The sequence below is a fragment of the Triticum urartu genome, chromosome 1A (assembly GCF_056163025.1).
Source record: "Triticum urartu cultivar PI428250 chromosome 1A, HENAU_Tu73, whole genome shotgun sequence".
Taxonomy (NCBI): domain Eukaryota; kingdom Viridiplantae; phylum Streptophyta; class Magnoliopsida; order Poales; family Poaceae; genus Triticum; species Triticum urartu.
In genome coordinates, this window is record NC_141873.1 from 30,730,077 (window position 1) to 30,755,224 (window position 25,148).

Below are 25,148 nucleotides of genomic sequence, written 5' to 3' on the forward strand. Positions count from 1 at the left end.
TTTTTTAAAAAATTGAATTTTTCTGAAAATGGGTGAACTTAAAAAAAACTGATTTTTTAATGATAAAAATGAAAGAAAATAAAAAATAAAGAGTAAAACTAAAAATTAAGAAAAAAAGAAAAAATAAAAAATTGATAATATAAATAAGAAAAAGGAAATAATAAAAACAAAAAAGAACGCTAAGGTGGGTCCAACAGGCACCCCGTTGGGAGTGATGTCGTCGCCTAGTTGGCCTAAGGATAAGCGCTTTTTTCTTCATTTTTTCTCTCTTTTTTGATATAATTCCTATTTCTCTTTTTGAATTTTATTATTATTTTTTAAAAATCTTAAGAATCCAAAATATTGATTGGATTACCAAAAATTTTATGATTTCAAATATTTTTACAATTTTTAATAAGTTGTGGAATTTAAAAAAATGTTTCCGTCTTCGGATTTTTTGTTCACCAATTTAAGAAAGGTTTGAGTTTAATAAAAAATCATAATATTTTTTACGTATGTGGTCTCCAATTTTTGTTCAAAATTTTTATGAATTGTTGGGAATTTATCAACAATTTTTAGAAGTGTTTAAGTTTGTAAAGTTTTCATACATATCTGGAATTTCCAAGATTGTTGACAAATTTAAAAAATGGTTAGGACATAAGAAAATGTTCATATTGATTGATAATGATGGAAATTGCAAATAACACAAGAATTAAAATTAGCAAAAACTATGCTTACGAATGCACCCATAACCCATTTAGCCTAATCTCGCACACTACTCCTAAGTGGTTGCTTTTTTTACTATGAATAAATGACCCAACTTCTTGCAGCAACCTGGCATGGACATATAAGGCATCCATGCCGGGTTTGAACGACTTCTAACACCATATGCACGTTTTGACATGTCCAACCATTTATCAGTCCTTTTTCACCGAGAAAACTCCAAAAAATTCAAAATTTATCAAAAATCTAAACAAACTCGCATGATGCCTTGAATTGGTCAAAAAATATGGTGGAAAAATTTTTGAGGTCATTTGACTGATGTCGAAGAACAACGTGCTTTCAAACGGACCCTTCTCACTTTTATCCGAACACGCTCGTTTGCACATGATCTACTTTTGGACAGCCTTGAAATGATGCCAACTTTTGTAAGCAGGTGGGCATGTACATGGTAGTCATCCATGCCTGATTTGAACGACTTTCGACACCATATGCAAGTTGCGACATGTCTAGCCATTTATCTGCATATTCTAACCGAGAAAAGTCTAGAAAATGTAAAACTTGTCGAGAACTCAAACAACTTAGCATAGTGCTTTGAATTAGTCATAAAAGGCCATGAAAAATATGGAGTCGTTTCAAGGATATAGATAAACAAAGTTCTCTCAGACGGAGCCTACTAGCCTATCCAAACGCCCTTCACTGAAAATCGTCTCTTTTTGTACATCGTTTCGTCCGGAAATACTCCCTTCGTCATATAAGGGAGTATATCCGGACGGCTGAATTAGTCATAAATGAGTTGTCATGCATGCTGACTTAGCTGGCTTCCAGTACGTCCACCGTGGCGTACATACAACAAGTGGGAAAGGGATTGGTACTATTCCCTTCATTCCTAAATATAAGACTTTTTACATATTTCAATGTGGACTACATATGAATATATATATGCATACATTAAAATATGGATTCACTCATTTTGCTTTATATATAGTCCATATTGAAATTTCTAAGAAGACTTATATTCAGGAACGATGGGAGTACTTGGGAGTTGAGCTAAACTGACTTAATTAGCTTGCTCGCAGGAAATAAAAAAGAGCTTGATTAGCTTGCTCTAGCAATGGTGTGGCGACAGCTAATCGCGTGGGTGCAATAAGTAAATATAACGGGTGAGGTCACTTGGTACAGCATGCACTAGCTATATACCTTCTTCATCCGAAAATACTTGTCTTCAAAGTGGTTGTATCTAGACTTATTTTAGTTATAAGATACGTTCATTTTATTCATTGCATGGCCGGCCAAGGGAGTATATGTTAACCATACAACTTGCATGGCCGGCCGGCCGATGCATAATCTAGTAGCAATACGTTCTCATCTTATTAACTTGCTAGGAGTAGTAATATAACACAATATTTTTTAAAGCATAATTAAGTATCACATGCCTTTTATGCCTTCCCTACGGTAGCCTTTCTAACCGCCGCCTCCTCCCTCTCCTTCATAAAAAAGTTAGGGTTTTTGCCTCCCGTCGACGCTACCGCAGGTCCGCCTCTTCTCCGGTGGCCCTAGGGCATGTTAGAGTTATATTGATGATGGCCTTTGGCCTTTTGTATTCTAGCCTTTTGGCTTTCTCTTGTATATGTATATATGATGGCTTTGGCCTTCTAATAACATGAAGTTGCATATTTCCTTAACATGGTATTAGAGCTCTAGGTTCTTTTTTCGCACGCTGCAACTCGTGCTCGATCCAATCACGCCTTCGCGGTCGTTCTCCCGATCCAATCTTGCGCTTGCCGTCATCGTTGTTCCTGCAACAGTTGCTTCCTCGACGACTGCAGGCGTGTTCCTGTGATATGCCAACCGCCTCATAGCCTTGCTTTTCACGCCGGCTGTGTTGTCCTCGCCGGATGTGTATTTCTAGGGATGTCACCTTTGATGAGTCTCGTCCCTTCTACCCGTGTCCATCCTTCTCAGCCTTTTCCAGAGAGGATATCTCTTTTCTTATGTTTTCGGATACACCTCCCTCTGTGCCCACTATTCCTACTCCTCGTCCCGCTGTTGCAGATTCGACGTCGTCCTCTCCTACGGTTTCTTCTCCTCCCTCATCACATGACTCTCCATCTTCATCATCGATACCTTCACCTTGTCTATCTTCATCACCGATATCTTCCCCTTCTCCACCTTCATCGATACATTCCCCGTCTTCGTCTCCACTGATTCCACCACTTCCGTCCTTTCCTTTTCATTATACTCGTCGTCCACGTATTGTGGATGAGTCTACTGATGTGCCCTCTACTTCTGGTGTGTCGACTTCCTCCTCTCAGCCGACTTATGGTCTTCGTACTCGGCCTTGTCCGCCCCCTGACCGATATTCCCCATCTCACTATGGTCTTTCGACCGTTCTTGAGCCGAATTCTTATCGTGATGCTTTTGTGGATCCCGAATGGTAGTTTGTGATGGTAGAGGAGATTGCTGCCCTTGAGCGCACTGGCATGTGGGATCTGGTTTCTCTTCCTCCCGGTGTTCGTCCCATCACTTGTAAGTGGGTTTATAAGATAAAGACTCGCTTTGATGGTTCTCTTGAGCGTTATAAAGCTCGTCTTGTGGCTTGTGGCTTTCAGCAAGAGCATGGTCGTGATTATGATGAGACTTTTGCTCCCGTGACCCATATGACCACCGTCCGTACACTTCTCGCCATGGCCTCTATTCGCCATTGTTCTGTGTCTCAGCTTGATGTGAAGAATGCCTTTCTAAATAGTGAGTTGCGTGAGGAGGTTTATATGCAGCCACCACCTGGGTACTCTGTTCCTAATGGCATGGTTTGTCTTCTTCGTCGCTCTCTTTATGGCCTTAAGGAAGCCCCCCGTGCCTGGTTTGAGCACTTTGCCTATGTGGTGACTGCTGCTGGGTTTTTGCCCAGTGCTCATGATCCAGCGTTGTTTGTCCACCTTTCTGCTCGTGGTAAGACTCTTCTTCTTCTATACGTTGATGACATGATCATCACTGGCGACGATTTTGAGTAGATTGCCTTTGTCAAGGCCCACCTCAATGAGCAGTTCATTATGTCTGATCTTGGCCATCTTCATTACTTTCTCGGGATTGATGTTTCATCCACCTCTGATGGCTTTTTTATTTCCCAAGATAAGTATATCCAGGATCTTCTTACTCGTACTCCTCTTAGTGATGAGCGCACCGTTGATACTCCTATGGAGCTCAATCATCACCTTCGTGCTTCTGACGGTGAGCCCTTGTCTGATCCAACGCGTTATCATCATCTTGTTGTGAGTGTTGTCTATCTTGCTGTCACACGTCTGGATATCTCCTATCATGTCCATATTCTGAGTCGGTTTGTTTCTGCTCCCACTTCAGTTCACTATAGTCACCTTCTTCGTGTTCTACGGTATCTTCGTGGCACGATCTCTCGTCGTCTCTTTTCCTTTGTTCCAGCTCGTTACAGCTCCGGGCCTATTCAGATGCTACATGGGCTAGTGATCCTTCAGATCGCCGTTCACTTTCTGCTTACTGTGTTTTTCTTGGTGGTTCTCTCGTTACCTGGAAGATGAAGAAACAGACTGCAGTTTCTCGTTCGAGATCAGAGGCCGAGTTGCGGTTATGACTCTTCTGATGACAGAGGTGATTTGGTTACGATGGTTACTGGAGAGATTTTTGTGTTTCTGTTACTACACCTACCACTCTCTTGTCAGACAGTACATGTGCTATCAGCATTGCGCGAGACCCGGTGAAGCATGAGCTTACCAAGCATATTGGTGTTGATGCTTTCTTTGTGTGCGCTGCTGTGTAGGATCATGTTATTGGTCTTCAACATGTGCCTTCCGAGCTACAACTAGCAGACTTCTTCGCGAAGGCCTAGAATTCTCTTATACATGTATATATGATGACTTTGGGCTCCTAATAATATGAAGTTGCATATTTCCCTAACAGGGCCGTGGGGGCGCGATGGATCTCGGCAAGGGCTGGCAGGAGGGCTCCGCTTTTAGTCGTTTCTTTCAGTTTTGCTAGGGTTTGTGTCTTGCTCAGGAAGACGAGATGGCGGCGGCTCCCTGAAGATGGAATAAAGGTCTCGCCGCCTAGCCCCCGTTCCGGCGGTGCGTCTAGCACCGTTGATGGGGGTGTGGAGGTGTGTCTCCGGCGGATCTATCTTTGGTGGATTTGCTCGGATCTCGTCGTTGTTCGTCTATGTCCGTGTGCCGTCGGATTGGATCCTTCTGATCTACGTTATTCTTCATCTGCAGTGATTGCTGTTCTGGTGCGTTGGTCTTACGGGGCCTTAGTACGATGACTTCCCGACTGTCTACTACAACAAGTTGTGCCTGACTCCGGCGATGGAGGGACGATGACGGCGGCGCGCCTTCGATTCGCTTTAGTGCTTGTAGTCGTCGCTAGGTGGTCTACGGATCTGGATGTAGTTTCTATTATTTCTGGTATTCGTTATACTGCCATATGATTGAAGATGAATAGATCGAAAATTTTCTCGCAAAAAAAAGTATCACATGCCTTTCCCTCAAAAAAAAGTATCACACGCCTTTGCAAGTACATCTTTTACAGAAAAAAAATTACATCCAATTCTTTAGATGTGCCGAAATTTTCTTCGTTCTGCCTTCAGGCCTCCGCCTCACAAGAGCAAACTTGTTTAAAAGAGCGTATCTCCATCCATCACCAAAACACCAACTAACGGGCTGCGAGCTAGCAATCATTTGTCGACTGCTAATCGCGCGCTACGCAAGTACTTCTGTAAACTAATATAAAAATGTTTATATTATTAAAATAGTGATATAAACATTCTTATATTAATTTACGGAGGGAGTAAATTACTAGTAGGGCTGCTTATTGAGGTCACTTGGTGCGGCAGCAAGTAGAAACGACGTAGAAGCACAAGCACTTTTGCAAGAGTAAATTAACACTACTGATGATTGCACTAGCTTAACTTAAGTGGCATCCATCTCAACGATCGATGTTTATGTTAGCCATACCGAACAGTACATACCACTCACATGACCGTCCCTTAATACAATATATTATACGCTCTCTTATTATTTGTTCATGAACTAATCTATATGTACGCCTGCCTCTTTCGGTAACACCGCGTATGATATCAATAAAAAAGCGGCGGATCATAATGTATGTCTTACTAATCAAAGCAGGGCGCACACTAAACTTTGATATCTCAAGAGTAAAATTTGATATCTCTATTGATCATCGTCTGACGCTTTTCGGGTCACCTTTAGGTTACTTTATTCTTTTCTTTCCAAGGACACACTTGCCGGAAATGCATTTTGTCTCTAGGGAGCACATGCTCCTGCGCGCCCAAAATGGATTTTACAAATATAAAAAAAATGAAAAATAGATGTGTTCATTGTCACACCCAAATGGTACATGTAAATTTTTAGAGAAAAAACTTCAGCATTTTGACTTGTGCAAGAAAACAAGTCGAACGCCAAATGTTACCTACAAATGTTACACTTGATATTTTTTTTGTTTCACCAACAAAGCACTACTATCTCATATGGCATGAACATTGTCGAGCCCATTTTCTACACCAATATGAACATCTAAAAAAAATTCAGAATTTTTAAGTTATTTACTACTCCCTCCGTTTGAACTAAAACCACGACAAGTAATTTGGAACGGAGGGAGTATTTATTTTGATTTCACTGTTCATTGGGGAGCATATGCTGCCAGAGCCAAAAATCCGCATCCCGCACTTGCATTATATTTCTTCAGAGTGAGTCTCAGTTTTTACCCTTCATTTGAAAAAAAACTGGGTTAATTACCCTATTTAGCAAATTTTCATCCGAACTACCCCATTTAATTAAAAAAAATGCTAATTTTACCCCTTATGTATTTTCGAGAGTGATCTAGCGAGTGTGTCCTAGCCGTCGGTACACATAGCATGCCATATCGTGGTTTTCCTCCTAGCTTTTTTCCCCAGAGTATAAACCTCTCAAATGGCTTTGTCGGACGCGAACCGGTTCAGGTGTGAGAAAAATTGCGAGGAAAATCATAACATGGCATGCTAGTGTACCTAATGGTCGAGATCATGGATCACTCCAAAAATTTAAATGTGGTAAAATTTGGTAAGACTTTTGCTAAATGGAGTAAAAATTGGCAATACATTCACTAAATTGGCTAACCCAGATGAAATGCCGTAAAATGGGCTAATCAGCGTCAGAAATGTGAAAGTGGCAAATAAAACTGGAATTCACTCTTATTTTCACGTGGTCACTTTTAAATTAGTTAACGTAGGGAAGCTCATCATGCATGGGACATGGGAGCGTCAACGATGATAACATAACCCCACCATTAACATACTGCCACTTGTACTATGGCGAGGCATTATATATGCATATTTTTTGTTGGTTACTTCATCCACAAAACTGCCCCTAATTATATATAACCTAACTAATGCACCCTTTATCTAGCTTCCTTATGTTAATGCAAAGAGCCATATGTGCGCCACATGCATGCAGATCGTGCTTCATCTGTGCTCTCCTACCAAAATAGATCTGCTAGGCCTCCACAATGCTTCTGTTTGGGAGATACTTTTTTTTGCAGCAACTCACCTTGGAAGACGATTAATTATTATTATTTGTCTCAAAAAATTAATTATTATTTTTGATGGAAAAAGAAGATTAGTTATTTGATTTCGCGTTGAGTGGAAAATCAGCTTGCTTTCATATAGTTAAGTGTTAAGTAGTAAATTTTGTTTTCTTGTTCGAACGGTACCCTCGGTTTCAAAAGTCAAAAGGTTAATGGATGTAAGACAATACTATCTAATCACAGAGGTCATGTATCCATGTGACTTTGAGAGATATGACATCAATTGGACAACAATTTTGCAGGAAACAGCTGAGTCCCCACTTAAATTTCTCTTACGAAAAACACAATACATTGTTCAAGCCAGCAAAAGCTCCGCTAAATAACTTCCACATTAATTAACACATTGGACTCCACATTGGTTAACAAACTAATCTGATGGCAGTACAACATAATCTTCCTGGGGTGTCCCTGTCAATGGGCCAGGCACGCATGCATCGACCGATCTCACCACCTTATTTTCAACTTACATGACCACTGAAAAGAAAAGAAAATAATAACCAAGCAGATCAAATCGCATATGAATGTAAGCATCAGTTCAAGCAGATAGACAACCAACCCATGATGACCAATCCCCTTTAGTCTGCTCGATGATTCGCTGCAGATTAAGAAATAGATTTGGCCGTGACACACGTCAAATATCACGCTTACCGGACAGATTAGGCGACTAAGGAACAAATTAGTGAGTGTCTAACCAAATCACTAGCTAGCTAGGAGCTAAGCTATCTGCTGGTGAGGGGTCACACAGTCTAGACACACATGCTAATTACTTCCAAATTCTAATTAGCAATTTCTTGTTAGCTTGCTAACTACTATACTACTTTGATCTTGATGATAACTCTTTATATATGTACCATAGCTGATGATAAGATAATGTGTGCAAGGCATGTGTGCACCTGTCAGTCTAATTGTGACACAAATCTGCAGAGAAAAGGATGTTTGAGGCAAACATGATGCAACGCAACTTGTTGTCTTCACACATAAGTGATTAGTTGTCAACTGAAGGCACAGAAAGGCAACCCGTGATGCATCAAAACCCACCATGAATCATGTCTCTTTTTTTTTGGTGTGGTGTTGATGGATGGCTTTCTTCTTCCAATGATCATCTTAAAGTGACATGTTGAGTGGAGAGGAGAGAACTTTACAGGGAAAGCTAATCAAGCTGATAAACAAATCATAGTACTTGCTATAACACTAGTTGTTTAGTTATAAATTTGTGCAACATAAGAGCCTCAATGCACGCATGCATGCGTAAATGGTGCAGCAATAAATGGAAAACGTACATCGCTGCCACCACTATGACAAATTGACACTCCACCATTGTAAGGACAAACTGATGTGAAATATGGAAATATTTGAATAGTGCTGTTTGACCTTCAGTGCTGTGTCAGCTTCTAGCACTGGTAAAAGTTGATGAAAATCATAAAACTGTGTCCGGACCAGTAATGGAACATAACGTTCCGACAATCGTATCACGGTATCACCTAAATCACCCAAAGGGATGTATCACCAGATATGTTCTCAAATTAAACTGACACCACAAGATTCTCAAATTGCCGTAATTCATCTGATGAATCACACAGCAGAAACACTAAGGAAGTCCAAGCTCTGGGGAGGTGCTTGGGTGGTGGTGGTGGTTGGTTTCCAAGAAGCCAGCAACAGTTAGTGAACTGATCATTGATCGTGATGCAACGCCTTTAGTTAATTAATTAAGTGGGTTCACATGTTGAGATCAACTTCTGTGATGGCTACTTGCTGCAGCGATCAGTGCTTTTGTGATGGCGATGACCTGCGGCGATTAGCAAGTAAACACGGCAAAAAGGAAGAAAGAAACTGAGCTTGCTTGCTCAAGGCATACATGCATGACGATTAGTGGCTGATGGTCGTTGGTTCGACGGCCATGTGTAGTACATTAGCAGGTTTCTTATTTACTCAGTGCGCATGGACGGTGCTGATTGATAAAACTATCGATCTCTACTGCTCTTGTTTGTTAGTGCCGGCACGTGCAACACATTCGCTAATTATGATCTCTTCGATACGAAGGCGCTGCCTCCTCGGCAGACAAAGGCGTGCCGTGCAGCATTGTGGAATGTTCAGGCTTGTGGAACTGAAGCCAGACACTTGGGAGTTTTCTGGTTCTTGTAGGAAAACATCTGCTAAGTAACTACTCCAGTACGTGTCTAGTGTTCTGAAAGTATAGAGCATGTCTGACAGTGTTTTATTGCTGTGAACTCCTTGGTAATAACAGGTTAAGAAAGAACCTGGAACTGCAGGGCAATACGTCCAAGCAAGTGTCACGTGAGTCAGTGGGGGGTCTCTCTAGCCAGTGCAGCCAGCGGCGGATGAGCAGGGGAACCCGATCTGCAAGTATGTCTTGTCAATCATGTGAATGACTCATGATGCGTACTGGAGTACCTCCTGGTCAGATCAAGATCGGGCGAGCAATAAAGAACCAATTATATCCACACATCCATTCTTGAAGATTCAGGCCTCTTTTGGTTTATAGGATAGGATTATTGTAGGAATAGAAATTTTGTAGGAAATGAGATGACATGTATCTCAAATACTATGAGTAGAAATAGGAAACGAGATGTCATTTGGTTGACACCAAAGTAATTTTTCCATTGAGTCTAAGCTCATTTTTATTTTCCTATGAAATGTAGAGGATAGGAACCAATCCTATATAGAAATAGGAATCCATTCCTATAAACCAAAGGGCTCTAAAGGAAAAAATCCTATAAGAATCCTATCCTCTAGAATTCCTATAAAATTCCTCCAAACCAAAGGAGGGCCAGTATGTATACAGTACCAGGCATGTTCATGCAAGGCTCATTCGCCCAGACCCAGCTGCATCCGGCAGCTATATATCGTCTTGAACAAAGGCCGCAGTAAGGCCTACAGATTGCATAGCATAAAAAGCAAAATTAAACAAGTTTGGTTCCAAGCTGCAGTTGCATGGTAACAGGAGGGGGTCCTTTAATACCTCACGGGGCGGTTTCAGTTGCTGCTTCAGTAACTGTCCGTCACACTCTTGGATAAACATGCTGCAGTCTGGTTTGCTTCATAGCATGCAATGTTCCCATTGTAACTCTTCTGGCTGCAAATCCAGGCGGCTTAGAGTATGCGGCGTTTATCAACCAACTGCCACATGTGTTGCATTCCTTTTTCATCAAACCAAGTCCAGGCAGGGTTCTTGTGAGCCTAGATCGAGGTCCAGAGCGATTTGCAGCTTGTACACACACACACACACACACACACACACACTCACACACACGGTCATCCTTAGCTAGGGGAGCATCATTGCTAGTATGTTGACAACAAGATCAGGGTCTTTCTTTTGTTGATTCTTGTAACTGAACCCAGATAGAGGTCTAGAGTGCTTTGCAACTTGCACACACTGAACCAAGCACGAACAAGCAGTCGTCGTGAGCTGCGCGGGGCTGCCGAGGAGGAGCGAGACTGACCGCGGGGTCACAGATTTGAAAATGTGTTCATGACGTTTTTTAAGAAGGTCATGAAAATATTTAAAAAATCGTGGAATGTGTAAAGAAAAATGTTCGTGCCGCTGAAAAATCTATCCATGACATTTAAAAAATGTTCACACATTTAAAAAAATCATGACATTTAAAAATTTGTTCATGCAAATTTTATATGATATTCAATGTGTGTTTAAATGTCTTCGCTGTGTATTTATAAAATATCTAATGTGCATTTTACAAATTTTCAACATTTATTCTGGTAAAATATTCAACATGTATCTAAGTTAGACATATATATGAAAAATGTTCATCGTGTATAAAAAAATAAACATACATTTTGAAAGATGAAAAGGATAAAAAAAGGGAAGATGAAGAAATACAAAAGAAAAAACGATGAAAACTGATAAAGAAAAGCCTATGAAACTGATAAAGAAAAATACACAAGAAGACAATAAAAAAACACGTGTGGAACCTTCCCAAATCTGATGGAAGGTTCCACGAACCACTCTTCGAGGCTTCCCAAAACCGCTCGCTAACACACTTATTGGGTCAGCCCACTTTGTCTAGCAATAAGGTTGACATAGTTTTGTGATGAATATCACGTTAGTTAGCTAGATTTATTCGCTTTATTAATTTGAAGTCGGGCTAGGTTTAAGCCTTTTCTCAATTTCAAAAAAATTGTGTGTGGGCCGCCATTGGTCCTGATTGGGCTTGCACGATTGCTGGTTCCATTGACCCGAAATCGCTAGATGACGTGTCTCTCGTGCAAGCAAAATCATGCCTCTCGTGAATGAAAAAAAAAAGCGTTTCCAAGAGGCACGACAGCGCCTCTCACGAAAGCAAAACCGTGCCTCTCATGAAGGGAAAAGAATAGAGAAAATGTTTTTTTTTTCGTTTCCGAGAGGCACGTCTGTGACTCTCGCGGAAGCAAAACCATGCCTCTCACAGCAACAACGCCGTGCCTCTCCTGAAAGAAAAAAAAAAAGAAAACTCATTTTTTTTTTGTTTCCGAGAGGCACAGCCATGCCTCTCGCGAAGCAAAACCATGCCACTCACGGAAGAAAAAAAGAGAATGCACGTTTTTTCTATTTCTGAGAGGCACGGTCGTGCCTCGTGGAAGCAAAAAAACACGCTTTTTCGCAAAAAAAAAATCATTTTTTTGTCGAAAAGCTAAGAAACGCCGGTGAAAACCGAAAAAAAACATCTAAAAAGCAGAAAACACGTGCAGAAAAATAAAAATAAAAACAAAATTTAGAGGAAGCGCCCAGAGCACGACACGCGGTGCACTCTCAGCCCACTCCAAATGATCCTTGGGGATGTTCCGGAAGAAGCGCTCCTCAGTTAGTTGCTCCCTCACCAAACATTTGGTGGTGTCCCTGTGAATATCCTACTTCATGCATGGGTCATCAGATAGTCAGCAAGTGCGCGGTCCAACGCACTTCAGCAAACCTAGTGGGGCAGGGTGTCCGTTTTTCCCATTATTTCTTTCTTCTGATTTGTTTCCTTCATTATTCTTTGTATTTAGATTTTTGTTTATTGTTTATTTAAAAACAACTTATTTTCAAAAATATAATGTTCTTTTATAAAAATTCATCAATATTCTCATAATAAATAAATTATCAAAGTTTTATATTCATTAATATTTTAAAATTTTGAATATTGTTATAAATTTCACAAGCCTTTCTTAAAAAAATTCAAAAAACATATTCATTTGTTAAAATTTTAAAATTCCATAATAAATTTAAAATTAATTAACATTTTGAAAGAATTGAAACGTCTTTTAGCAAATATTTTTGCGAAAAAAGACCCAACCAAGAGCATCTGCTTGGCCACAGGCAAAGATTTTTTTTACAAAATATATTGTTATCATATAATGGAGAAAATGTGCTCAAATAGTTTAAAAAATGTTGATGTAATTTTAAAAGTGCCCACTTTCAAAACTATTCATTTATTTTGAAAAGTGTTCACACTTTAAGAAAAATAGATGATGAAAAAGTGGTCACACCTTTTAAGAAAATGACCGCATACAAAAAAAAGGTTCAATACTTTGAAATTTTTTTGGCACTGAGGATCTCCATTCAACAATTTTGCCATCGCTCCATTCGGTCCATCATAAAAGTGGCACTGTCAGACTTTGCCATCTAATCAACGCCCGTGACCACATAATTTGTCTAAAATGCCCTTGGACCCACCTGTCAGTAAGTCTTCTCTGTTGTGGAGTTATCAGCTTATTACAAGGGAGGCCCACGTAGTCAGCGCACAATTTTAGCTGGGCAATGTCGAGCCCTAACTGGTAATAGACAAAGTATGCGAGGTCAAAAAAGAATTCATTCTTTCAAAAAAAAAAGAATTCATCACTTGATCAAAGAGTAGATAAATAGGGGATGCTCAACTAGAGCGGAAAGACCTTGATATTTTGCTAAACTAGACTGCTTTGTGATGTGCCATCAGTGGTCCCATTCTTTAGCAGTGTCCCCTTTCATTGGCCAATTCCTCTATTATATGTTAACATTTGAATATTCTAATGTGAGTTCGTATGGAACGTAGTTAGGTTGTTGATAGCTAATGATCAGTCCGTTCATCTGAAAAATCTGAGATACTAGAAAGCTAAAGTTTTTCACCATCTTCACCTAGACACCTCAGCCACGTGGATACACTGTCCATGATTATTTCGGTGGTTATTTTACCAAAAGCAGGGTCAGGGCATTCTCCTCCGTGAGAAATGGACAGACCTGGAGCTGGAGTGGAGCCTCGGGAGACCGAGAGCGTCCTCCTGTGGACCTGTGCTTCTATCACAGGGACGTTGCAGGCCAGGGGGAGGGCACGTCTCCTCAGCGCCGCTACAGTACAGCAGGGAGATCTCCAACTACATGGTGTACCTCATGTTCGTGAACCCGGAGATGCTCATGACCGGCACCAGGCGCAGTCTGTTCCGCACAACCTGCCATGGAGTCAAGCACATGCTCGATGACGGCGATGACAAGACCCCGCTGGAAGACACAGAGATGATGAAGAAGATAATCCAGCGGCTGGAGAAAGGCACACGATGTCCAGCTGGTATCATTCTCGAAGCTTGGGAGCTATCCAAGTCCCTCGTGGGTCTGCGTGACAAGAGGATGTGGAGGGTGATGCAGGGCGTGTGGGTGGAGATGCTCTGCTTCTCCGCCGGCAGATGCAGAGGGTACTTGCACGCCAAGAACATGGGAAAGGGCGGGGAGTACCTCTCCTACGTCTTGCACACCGATTTCAAATACAGTGCCTTCTGGAGGTACTACTATCAACTTTTCTGATCACTTTGTAGTTGATTCGCTATTGCTAACGATCAATCAGTACCAGCATTTATTTTCTTAAGATAATTAAGTTTCTTAGACAGAATCAAGTTGACAGAGGCGGGTTTCTCTTGTACTGCGAAATGCGAATGGGGGCCCTAAATTTCTAGAATATAGGTTGCTTCATGAAATGAAAATACTAAAACAAAAAAGATCGAACCTGAATTTTAAACGAGCAACCATCTCGAAAATCTTGGCGTATGACAACTTGGTTAACTAACCTACTACATATCTTGATGAACTGATGCATACGCACACAATATACTCACTAATATAATCATTCAACGGAACAAAATAGTCTAAATTAAATAGGGTTTCGGTTTGAGCGCACCTGGTGGACAGATCGGTGGTGCCCTCGCCTTGGTATGGGCCACTGGCTGTTTCTACTTGTGCATTTTTATATTCAGAATATGCAAAACATTATGTTAAAAATAGAAAAGAGTATTTACACGATGCTGTTATAGCGAAGAAAAACTGGATGGCGTACACTGTCGAAACTTTACATTAAGCAACCCCTTGAAGAAACCTGCCAGATTGGGTCACCCAAACGTCCATTCACCATGGCCCTTGTAGTAGCAGCAGAGAGGAACAAAGCCGTGCATCGAATCCAATTGTTCCCAAAACTAAAACGCTGCATAATTTCAATCACCGTGCGGTGGCGCCACACGTTGTTCGTCTCGGGAAGATGGATAGGTCGATCGATCGGCGGCAGGCTGCGTCAATCCGGAGTCAGGAAAGGGTCATTCGGAAAATTGAGGAGAAGGCCCAGCTTTGGAGAGAGCCATGGGCCTGTGTTAGCTGTAAAATTGGCCCAAAATTAAGGAGACATAGGCCTAGAATCGGGGGCCCCTGGAATTTGGGGGCCCTGTGCGGTCGCGCAGCCCGCACAAGCCCCTGGACGGCCCTGCCGAAGAGACCTTATCACAGTACTCCATAAGACCATAACTGCCACCACCATATCACCGAGGAAACATAACCTATATAAGAAAAATAAACGAAACAGAAGGGTCCCTACTCCTCTTTGCCATTGACGAGACCATCAAACATGGGAAAGGAGAGGGACCGAGGCGACGGTCTGCAGAGGCCTTTAGTGGCGGTGGCTAGGGTTAGGAACGGGAGCTTTGCTACATCTACGGTACAATTCTCACGGCGAGGAGGTTACGGACAGACATGGACAAGTTAAAATCAGGAGGTGGGGTCAGTTTACAATCACAAGGGAAAGAATTTAAATGGAGAGGATGACGCATTCTCCCGTAAGATCAGTCCGTAGTGGTTTTCCCGTAAGTGTTGGATTTTCGTAGGAACGGCGGTAGCCTCCGAGTTCAGTCCCCTTGGCCTCGGGCAACCAACGTGTGTGTAAACTGTGTTTGCGTGGTCGGCTGAACACGTCATAACGAAACTACGTCTTCGTCCTTGGTCAGCGTAAACATTTGGCATAGCGTTCGTAGCGTCGTGGTTGCGCTGAAAATTCCCCAGAGGAGGACAGCCGCCCGAAAACCCAAGCAAAAGAAGCCCCTTTCCTCCTCCTCCTCCGCCGCCGCCGCTTGTGCCGCCATGGCCGACGAGCTGGACGAGCTCATCGATTTCCTCTCTAACAGCTCCCCTCAGGTGCGCGTGCCGTCCCCCAACCCGCGCCGACTCCCGGCCGCCACCGCCGGCTCTAACTCGTTCCCACCTTGCTCCCCCGCTGCAGGTGCGCGGCGCCGCGGCGGACATCGTGCGGGGGCTCACCGGGGACAGCGACGGGCTGCGCTCCCTCGCGGCGCGCGCCGACCGCGCGCTGCCGGCGCTGCTCCGGCTGCTCGCGTCCGTGGGGGGCGGTGGCGCGGGCGAGGCGGCGGCCGACTCGCTCGTCAACCTCAGCCAGGACGGCGACCTCGCCGCGCGCCTCGTGGTGCTCGGCGCCGTCGCGGCCGCCATGGACGTGATGGTCAAGCGCGGCGGCGAGCAGCCCAAGCTCGCTCGCAGCCTTGTCATGCTGCTCGTCAACCTCACCCAGGTCGAGTCCGGCATCTCGGCCCTCCTCCAGGTTCAACCCGTCTGCCTCTCGTCTCAAATTAGCTGTGAAATTGCTGTGTTCCTTTTTGTAGTTCGAGTCCTCACTATGCATGTCAAACTGTCAATTATTATCTTTCTATACGGTGGCAATCTCATCCATTCACCATCTTTTCGAGGGCCATTGAATTTGCCCGATGGTACAATGCTTGTAGCTTGATCATATTCCTTTCTATACTTAATAGAATGTGCAGAGCTCCTGCCAGCTTCCAAATAAGAGCTCGCGTTTACTCATGTACTCCCTATGTCTTTCTAGAGATTTCACTATGAACCACATACGGATGTATATAGATGCATTTTGTTAAAATTCAGTTGTTAAAATTCAGTCGTTCTGATGACTTAATCCTTTTGTTAAAATTCTACCCATGGTGCTGTTCAAGTCTTCATGCTAGGGTAGTCGTAAAGTGCTCTGTTAATAATGTGTATAAAAACAGGGGAGGTTTAATAAGGTGTATAAAAACCCCTGATGCTGTTCAGTTTATTCAGCTTACTGGTTATGGCCTGACAGTTGACAAGTGATGAAGTTACATGTGAGACTAGTTTGGATTAGTTGAGTTTTCGACATTCCTACGTTGGTGTGTATGGCACAACTCCCTTCTTCACTAGGTGTTACTACATTGACAAAGAAATAGACTTTTGAGTTTTTTTCTTCCAGTAATGATTTTAGAATTACATTGGTAAACTATTATGCTTTTGTTCAGTTGAATTTGGAGTGAAGCCTACTGTTAACATCAGTACATTCTGGGAAGACTAACTCAGAGAAAAGCATGTGGAATGGATGTACTAGTTTTTGTTTCTCCTTTGCATTCAAAATGAACATAGTAGTTGTCAATTCACTGAGAATAGCTCTCTTCTTTCTGAAAGGTTGGTGATGAAAAGGTGCAAGGGTTGTATGTTGCAAAGCTTGTGCGCTCATTCTGCAGGTCATCTTGTGACTCTGAAGGTAGAATGTGCTCTATTCTTTTGTTTCTTATTTTCGTTGGTCGTGTAAGTACATGTTATTTCTGTTGTGAGTTAACAACTATGCTTTATCTTACTATTGTTCATCTGCCAAATTCTTCAAACGTTCATCTGTCAAATTCTGCAAACGTTTAGTTTGCAGAGTTTGGAACATGGAACTCCTAAAATTTTGGCAAACCAGTATCACAATTGTTGTGGGAATAGCTAATTCTACCCAGGGTTCCTGCCTAGATCTACATGGTGTCTACGTGGCAAATTGTCAAAGTCAAGTCAACAGAAGTCCAAGCAACTAGTCATGTTCAACAAGTCAAAGAAGCTTAAGTGGAAACTCCAAGAATGATGAGCCAAGAGAATTAAGCCCATTAGGTGGAGGGATATGTCACCACCTCCTATTCCCTAGTCCACCATGGACCAGTGGACCAAAATTTACCGTTGTACCGAGGATACCTTATCTTTGATCAGTGCCATAGTTGAGATGCTCCCTTCGTCGACTCTCCGACTAAGTCACGCTCCAATGAGGCGGCCAAACCTATCCGAAAAAACATCGATGTGTCAACCTTGTCTTGGTCTACGACGACCTTTTTGCATAAGGCCCCCATACACACCCTCGCTAACCTTACATTGCACTCACCAATCGACTATATATGTTAGAGCAAACTAGCTAACCACAAGTGCATTGCTATAGATCCGATTAATGAACACCAACACGTTGAACCATGTGGTGCTCCATGCCACATTCTTGGCCAGGCTTCACCTTGAGAAAAACTGGGAGTTGTTTATGAGGGAGGAACACCATGGTTGCATTTGAAATTTTAATTTAGAGTCGGTGGATGAGAAGGACTGGAGTCTTTGCATGGGCATATATGGTTACCAAAATGTTGAGATGGTCCCACATATAAGAAGAGAAAGGAAAGGTGAATGACCCGCCATCTATATAGGAGTAAAGATAATGTATGGAATATGGCTGGCATACCGCAGCTTCGAGGGGACAGGGTACTGGAATAGGTAGAGGTGAACCAATTGTGAGGGAAAGACTCGGGTGAGGGGGAAACTCTTATTTGTTACTGTTTTGCCTCGCGGTACAGTTCCTCTCTTTATATGGATGAGGTTAGCCCATAACAATAATATCTAATAACTAATGCAGTCTCGTCTCAGTCAAATGATAGCAATGCAATCTTTCTACTACTAATCAGTCATCCATAGAAAGGTGCAGTGGTTGTGTCCTGTGCCATTTAGATGGAATGGACTGGTATTCCTAACAATCTGGTCTTTTGACATGTTATTGGATACCCTTTTTAGTGTCAAGGAGATATCTATATTTTTTTGCTAACTGATCCATTTTCTATCTTTCTGATCTCTTTTGTATTCTTTGGCTTGGGTGAGGAGTCATCATCATATTCACCTCATAAATTGTTTTAGTTTTGCCATTGGTATGCAGATGAAGATATATTTGAACACATCGCCTCTATACTTGTGAATATCTCAAAGGTTGAAGCTGGACGGAGAATACTGATGGAACCTAAGAGAGGTCTTCTAAAGCAGATTATAGGACAATTTGATTCAACAAACCAACTTAGAAAGAAAGGGGTATGTGCAGCTTATTTCGAATCTTGATGTTGATGCTGGTGTTAGTACGACAATATAGACAGCCCCTATATATAGGACTATCAGTCCCTACGTATCAGTCCCTATATATAGGACTAATTTCCTGTACTCCCACATTCAATATATACATACTCCTGGGAGTATGTACTACCACATTCAATATACCTCGCATAGAAACCTATTATACCTCTTTATCATTCCAATATACTACAGATATTCAAAAGTTTTACAAAGAAATATCATCAAAGCCCTTAGTTTATGCAGTATGGTTATTTTATGTGCAAATTACTATCAAATATATGGTCTAAAAGACTAAAACATATATTTCCATGAAACTCACTTTGGGTATCTAGTTATTATATTAAAAGTAATAAAGAGGTATAACTGATTCATCTACTCCCTCCGTCCCAAAATAAGTGTCTCAACTTTGTACTAGCTCTAGTACAAATTTGTACTAAGCTCACGACACTTATTTTGGGACGGAGGGAGTATGTGGTATATGAGCAGTGACAGTACAGAACCATTTCCCCAAGGCAGAATATAATGCATATAACCATGTGCGCAGCGATACTAGCGTGTAGTGATGGTGGTTCAGTTTGTAAAATAAAATCACATTATTTTGTAACTCTTCATGATGTTTGTTCACACATTTTCCATTTTAGTACATTCCCAGTATATGAATTGATTATGTTGGACTTCAGTGTTTCCAGGTTCTTTGCAATCTAGATCTGCTTATCGCATCTTGAACTATATTCATATGCTGAGCAACGAGTGTGTTCTGTTCCTGCGTAATTCCTTTTGTAAATATTTGCAGGTTGCTGGCACCATCCGTAACTGTTGCTTTGAAGCTGATACCCAGATACAAAATTTGCTTTCTATAGCAGAATATCTTTGGCCAGCTCTACTTTTGCCTGTAGCTGGAAAGAAGGTGCAGTTCTTTTAACACGGTGGAATCATTATTTATGTGAAATTAGCTTTGAGTACATTTCCTGTCCCCCTTTTGGTAATTGTCATTTTTATGTGGTAATTTCTATGACTATGCATTGGCTCTGATTACCACTTTTCGTTGTGCCCCCTCTGCCCTTTCAGAAGCACCCAACCAAATAAAATAGAACTGTCTAGTTTTTATACACCTTTAGCTTGTTAGCAAAATAACAACTTATATTCCCATGGAGCCATAGGCTAGTACATATATATATATATATATATATATATATATATATATATATATATATATATGTATGTATGTATGTATGTATAGGTGAAGGAAATATGCAGAAGGCTCCTTATACAACAGGAAAAATACAAAGGCTGCATGGCTATGTACATATAACTCTGAGGCTCTGTTTGGAACACTGGACTAAAAACGTAGGAACAGGAAAACACAGGAATCGAGATGCCACGCATCCTGGATTTCTACATGAGCTAAAACCACAGGAAAACCCAAAAAATTGTGTTTGGATATGATGCAGGAAAAACACAGGAATTGTAGACACAAAGAGAAGAAAACATGAAGTATGACCTCATGTTTGGTTTCCTCCAAAATTCCTATGGAATAGCCCAATTCATAGGAATTTCAAAGGAATGTAGTATAACATTTCCTTTGTTCCAAACTGTACCTAAGGAATATTTCCTGTAGGAACCATATCCTCCAAAACTTCTACATTCATGAACAATATCAGAGCTGGACATCCAGGAACTTAAGTGCTCAAGCCTCAATTACACACTATTCCCTCTGTTCCTAAATATAAGACATTTTGCAGTTTAAATTGAACTGCAAAAACGTCTTATATTTAGAAACAGAGGTTAGTACTTGTCTTTAAAACTAAACTGATGTAGAAGTTAAGGTACTCCAGGACATCACTACATGGCATACTTCACTTTGCAGGACAATCACTTGCCTATTTGAATTAATGCAACTGAAAGAAACTTATAAAAAATTCTACTCCCTCCACCCGGAATTACTTATAGTGCTAAGATACATCCGTTTGAGTGACAAGTAATTCCGGATGGAGTAAAATACATACAGCCACCCTTGTGGCGCAAGCGATCAAATTGAGAAGTTCAGAAATGCTCAGCATTACAGCTGAGAAGGCAAGGGAAGAAGCATACTTTTTTTTTTGAGTGGACAAAAGTCATGATGTTTCAAGTTAGCCATAGTTTTCAGAAATTGGTAAAACAATTAAGTACCAGCTATATATATAGAATTATAGAGGCATCAAAGCAAGAAATAATCAACACAACTACACACGTAACCTCCATGAACTGTCCTTTGAATGAAGACAAATACTGTGTAGTATTTTTCCTAACCATACTGTCTGTACTATGAACTCGCAATTGTCATCTCTCTCAGATATTAGTAGCTTGGCCAGTTACTGGAAAAGTTAAAGAACATATTCTAGGTCTGTTATGGTAGATGGCTCCATGGCAGCACCAGCCACCAGGAAGAACCTGGACTGAAATGTCTTGTCTAAATGAGAATCCATGCAATAGCATGGCAACATCAAAAGTATGCATGTTCTCTCCACAGATCTGCACCATACAAACAATATGCTCACAGATCTGGGAAGGAAGAGGATGAGAAATTTGACTGCTCACCTTCCTGAGTTCGCTGAGTGGGACGCAGGGGGCAAACCCTAGCGCATCCATAGCATGGCAGCATCAACAATATAAGGTTGCCAAGGAGCCCTAGCGCTGCCTGATCTTAGGGGGCAAACCCTTGCATGCCACGGGGGATGGGGCGATAGATGACCATAAAGGGTTGCTGGTTGGGGTGACACTAGGGTTTGTTCGCCTCAATCAGGTTAGCAGTGTTTGGGGTGTGATGAGTTCAGCTAGGGGCATTTTGCAGTGGCAGGAAGCAGGTAATAATGATGGGCACGAGTCTGGACAGAGGAACCCTTTCTCAGCAGCATGGAAATGTACTAGGGCTGGCTCCACTTCACCAAAATTAAAGCTGGTGTGTTTCGGGAAGTCTGCACCTGTTCCACTGAAGGATTATGGAACTGGAGCCTCCCTTCAAACAAAGCCTTACTTCTATATTTTTAGAATGCACTGTCGTGTTGTGATGCTCCTTACTCATTCCATCCTTCCATGTATTTACTAAAGCACAAACGTATTGATCCATAATGACAAGTGTGAATCTGCTGTTTCGAATGGTACGTCCCTGTAAAAGTATTTATGAGAATATCTTGCTTTTCACCATGTTTCTGTGTTCGGTGATGAATGTTCATATGCTAGCCTACAGCTGTGGCTTATACTGCATGATATTTCAGATCTATAGCGAAGAAGATAGATCGAAAATGCCTCCCGAGCTTGCAAATGCACTTTCTCATGAACGAGAAGCTGTTGATGATTCTGAAATTCGTGAACGGGCACTGGAGGCTATCTATATGATCGTGATGCAGGTGAGTCTGATATTCCAAGGGAATGACTTATGTTCTACTCCCTCTGTTAGTAAATACACGCAGTTTTGGACATTGGCACAGCCTCCAACACGCAACTTTCACTAATATACTTTTCGTACAAATAAGTTAGTAATATACTCCCTTCCTTCAGAAACACATGTTTTGGAAGTCGGCAGTCCCTGAATGCAACTTTGATAGTCAAAATTTGAAAATTACAATTTTATAAAAATATTTTCCATGTCAAATTTAATTGTATTATTTTCAACTGTTAGATCATAATATTTCCTGTATGTATCGTGAGTCAAAGTTGGTGAAGTTAGACTGCACATATTCTAGGAGGACATGTATTTACATAGTAGTATAAAATTATCTTACTACACTTTTTTCATGACAAAACTACTGATGATATTGGACATGGCAGTTAGTATTTTGCATATCAGTAAAAGGTAGAAAGTTTGACTACACACTTTCTAGGGCGTCATCTATTCTGAACAGAGTAGTATTTTGCATGCTTGTGTCTGAATATTTAGACTCCCACATATTTAAGTCTATCAATATACTATAAGTAAACTCCTTATCCACCCTACTAGCTCTTTTGAAACTGCCTGTATTTTACAGTGTTCAGCATCTCTTGTGGAACCCGATGAACTGAAACAGTGATGGGATAACGATTATCTTAGAAAACACTCTTAATAATGATCTGTATTACTATCTCTTAACGAATGTGATGAAACCTACATGCTGCGCTTAGTTGTATGTTTGGAAATAAAATTCTCAGCATAATGAAGATCTTCATGTTTTGAGCTATAATGCTTACATTCTAATCTTGATCTGTTGATGTACTCTTCTCTTACCAGGATGATGGACGAAAGGCCTTTTGGTCAGTCAATGGGCCACGGATACTGCAGGTTGGTTATGAAGACGAAGAGGACCTGAAAGTGATGGGAGCATATGAGTTGATTGGTTCTTTGGTATTACCACTGAACTTTGGAATGTCTATATTTGCTGTACTGCACTTAAATAATGAATGCTTTGCTTTTAGAATAACATATTTTGTTTGCGCGCACCTTCAGTCTTCCTGATGTTCAATTCAGCATGTAGAATAAGTTTTGGCCATTATAAATTATGAAATCGATTTCAGCATTCCTTCACATGATTCTGTTCAAGGGCACTCCTACCATTTCTTGGGGAAATACATTTCTTTTTTGTTCAAGTTCTTTATTTTTAAAAGTGATATTTGTGAGTTTTACCCAGTCTTACAGATTACTGGAGTTTTCATACCAAGTTCTTTATTTGTGAAAGTGATATTTTTAGAAGTTCTGTTCAAGATCTTATTTATTTTTGTTAAACTCCAGTAATCTGTCGGCATTCTTTATCTCCGCCATAGTACTTTATGTAGTTCAAATTAGTTATTTGAAATCCATTCCAGGTATCAAAATTTCATGGTTCACTATCTGAATTACCCCTTCTATATGGTTTGCCACCGCAAGTTGAACATTGAAGATCTGGTGTTGTCTTGTTCTTGAGCTAACTTATACTTTATTGCTTGATTGGGTGTTAACAGCTTGTCGGTAAGGGTGAAATTGAACAAGATCAAGAGCAAGGAGAAGATAAGCCTCAATGATGGGCTCAACTATGTACAATTTGTAATCTGTCTTATCTACTTGCTGCAAGAAAACAGGGCTGTATCGCTTCCAATCTTAAGAATGTTCTGTCGTATGGATCCAAATTTCTTGCAGTAGCTGGCTTGTTCTATCTCCTGGTTTCAGTTTTGTTGTCCACAATTTCAATGCAACTATGTAAGAGCATTAAGAACATGTTCGGTTTTTGCCTCTGATGGACAGATTGATTTACAGCATAATGTGTAGGATGATAGATGTGGCCGACTAGACCTGTGTTCTTTTTCTTCTTGAAATATATGTGCTCATGGTGTAATTGTTCAGAGATGTGCAAATTGTGTTCTCGTCAGTTCTAAAGGGAAAGTAGAGATCTTGATGTTGCATGGATATGCTTAGTTGTGGATATAATGCACAATTTTTGCTGATTTTACAAGATACATCCATTTGAGCACGCGACTAGTAATTGACAGTAAATTTAACAGTACTAATGCAAAAAGTTAATGTTGACTTTTTGCGCTTTGAGACGATGTGTCCCTTGACTACGAGATGCTCATGTTTTAAAAAGGGCTAAAATGTTAATGTATTTTGTGTAGGTGCCAACTGAAAATCCACAATCAGTGAAAACTTGAAACTTCTATGCAGAGCATAGAGCATTGGATCAGTGATGGACGGTGGCAGATCACATGTGGTTTAAACCATTCATCTAAGTTCCTCGTCGATAACCCTGTCCTCTTAATACTGAGATTATTCGAGTGTCTCAAGCTCCTGTTTATTTCTACTAAATTCATTCCTAAATATAAGACACCTTCATTCCTAAATATAAGACGTTGCCCCAACGTCTCTCTGCCCTGACTTGGCGGCCACTCGGCGGTCGTCGATAACCCTGTCCTCTTAATACTGAGATTATTCGAGTGTCTCAAGCTCCTGTTTGTTTCTACTACCTCCATTCCTAAATATAAGATGTTGCCCCAACGTCTCTCTGCCCTGACTTGGCGGCCACTCGGCGGTCGTCGATAACCCTGTCCTCTTAATACTGAGATTATTTGAGTGTCTCAAGCTCCTATTCGTTTCTACTACCTCCATTCCTAAATATAAGACGTTGCCCCAACGTCTCTCTGCCCCGACTTGGTGGCCACTCGGCAGGCGGCCACGGCTTTGCCCACATCACGGTGGCCTCTTGCTCGCAGAAGGATCCTCTTCTGCCTAGATGAGCTGCACAAACTTTTCTTGTCCTTCAGATTTGGTGAAAGCCTTGTCGCTTCGGTAAACATGGGTATTGAAAATCTTAAAACTTAATAGGTTCCCAATTTTAAAAGAATTCCAGACATGATGACAGATCCAGCCGTTACCCACGATATGTGGAAGTATCGACGTAATCAGCCTCATGAA

At 41.3% G+C, this 25,148-nt stretch overlaps 1 protein-coding gene across 2 annotated transcripts; it reads left to right on the forward strand.

The window, feature by feature from the left end:
- The first annotated feature begins 15,549 nt into the window (after positions 1-15,549).
- Positions 15,550-24,015, forward strand: LOC125544265 (ARM repeat superfamily protein). Of its 2 annotated transcripts, XM_048707889.2 has the most exons (8): positions 15,551-15,721; positions 15,807-16,142; positions 17,033-17,111; positions 18,567-18,715; positions 19,548-19,661; positions 22,009-22,140; positions 22,998-23,111; positions 23,705-24,015. In XM_048707889.2, the coding sequence occupies exons 1-8, from the start codon at positions 15,668-15,670 to the stop codon at positions 23,762-23,764; spliced, it is 1,038 nt and encodes a 345-aa protein (XP_048563846.1). In that variant the 5' UTR covers positions 15,551-15,667; the 3' UTR covers positions 23,765-24,015. The 2 variants fall into 2 exon arrangements, with proteins under 2 accessions (XP_048563840.1, XP_048563846.1); XM_048707883.2 differs by lacking the exon at positions 23,705-24,015 and having other exon boundaries at positions 15,550-15,721; positions 22,998-23,644.
- The last annotated feature ends 1,133 nt before the right edge of the window (positions 24,016-25,148 follow it).

What these genes read in the sequence shown, in the direction of transcription:
- LOC125544265 (XM_048707883.2), top strand. Translation starts at nt 15,668, where the DNA reads ATGGCCGACGAGCTGGACGAGCTCATCGATTTCCTCTCTAACAGCTCC. An exon ending in GCATCTCGGCCCTCCTCCAG is followed by an intron (nt 16,143 to 17,032) that starts GTTCAACCCGTC and finishes TCTTTCTGAAAG; the next exon opens with GTTGGTGATGAAAAGGTGCA. An exon ending in TGCCTGTAGCTGGAAAGAAG is followed by an intron (nt 19,662 to 22,008) that starts GTGCAGTTCTTT and finishes ATGATATTTCAG; the next exon opens with ATCTATAGCGAAGAAGATAG.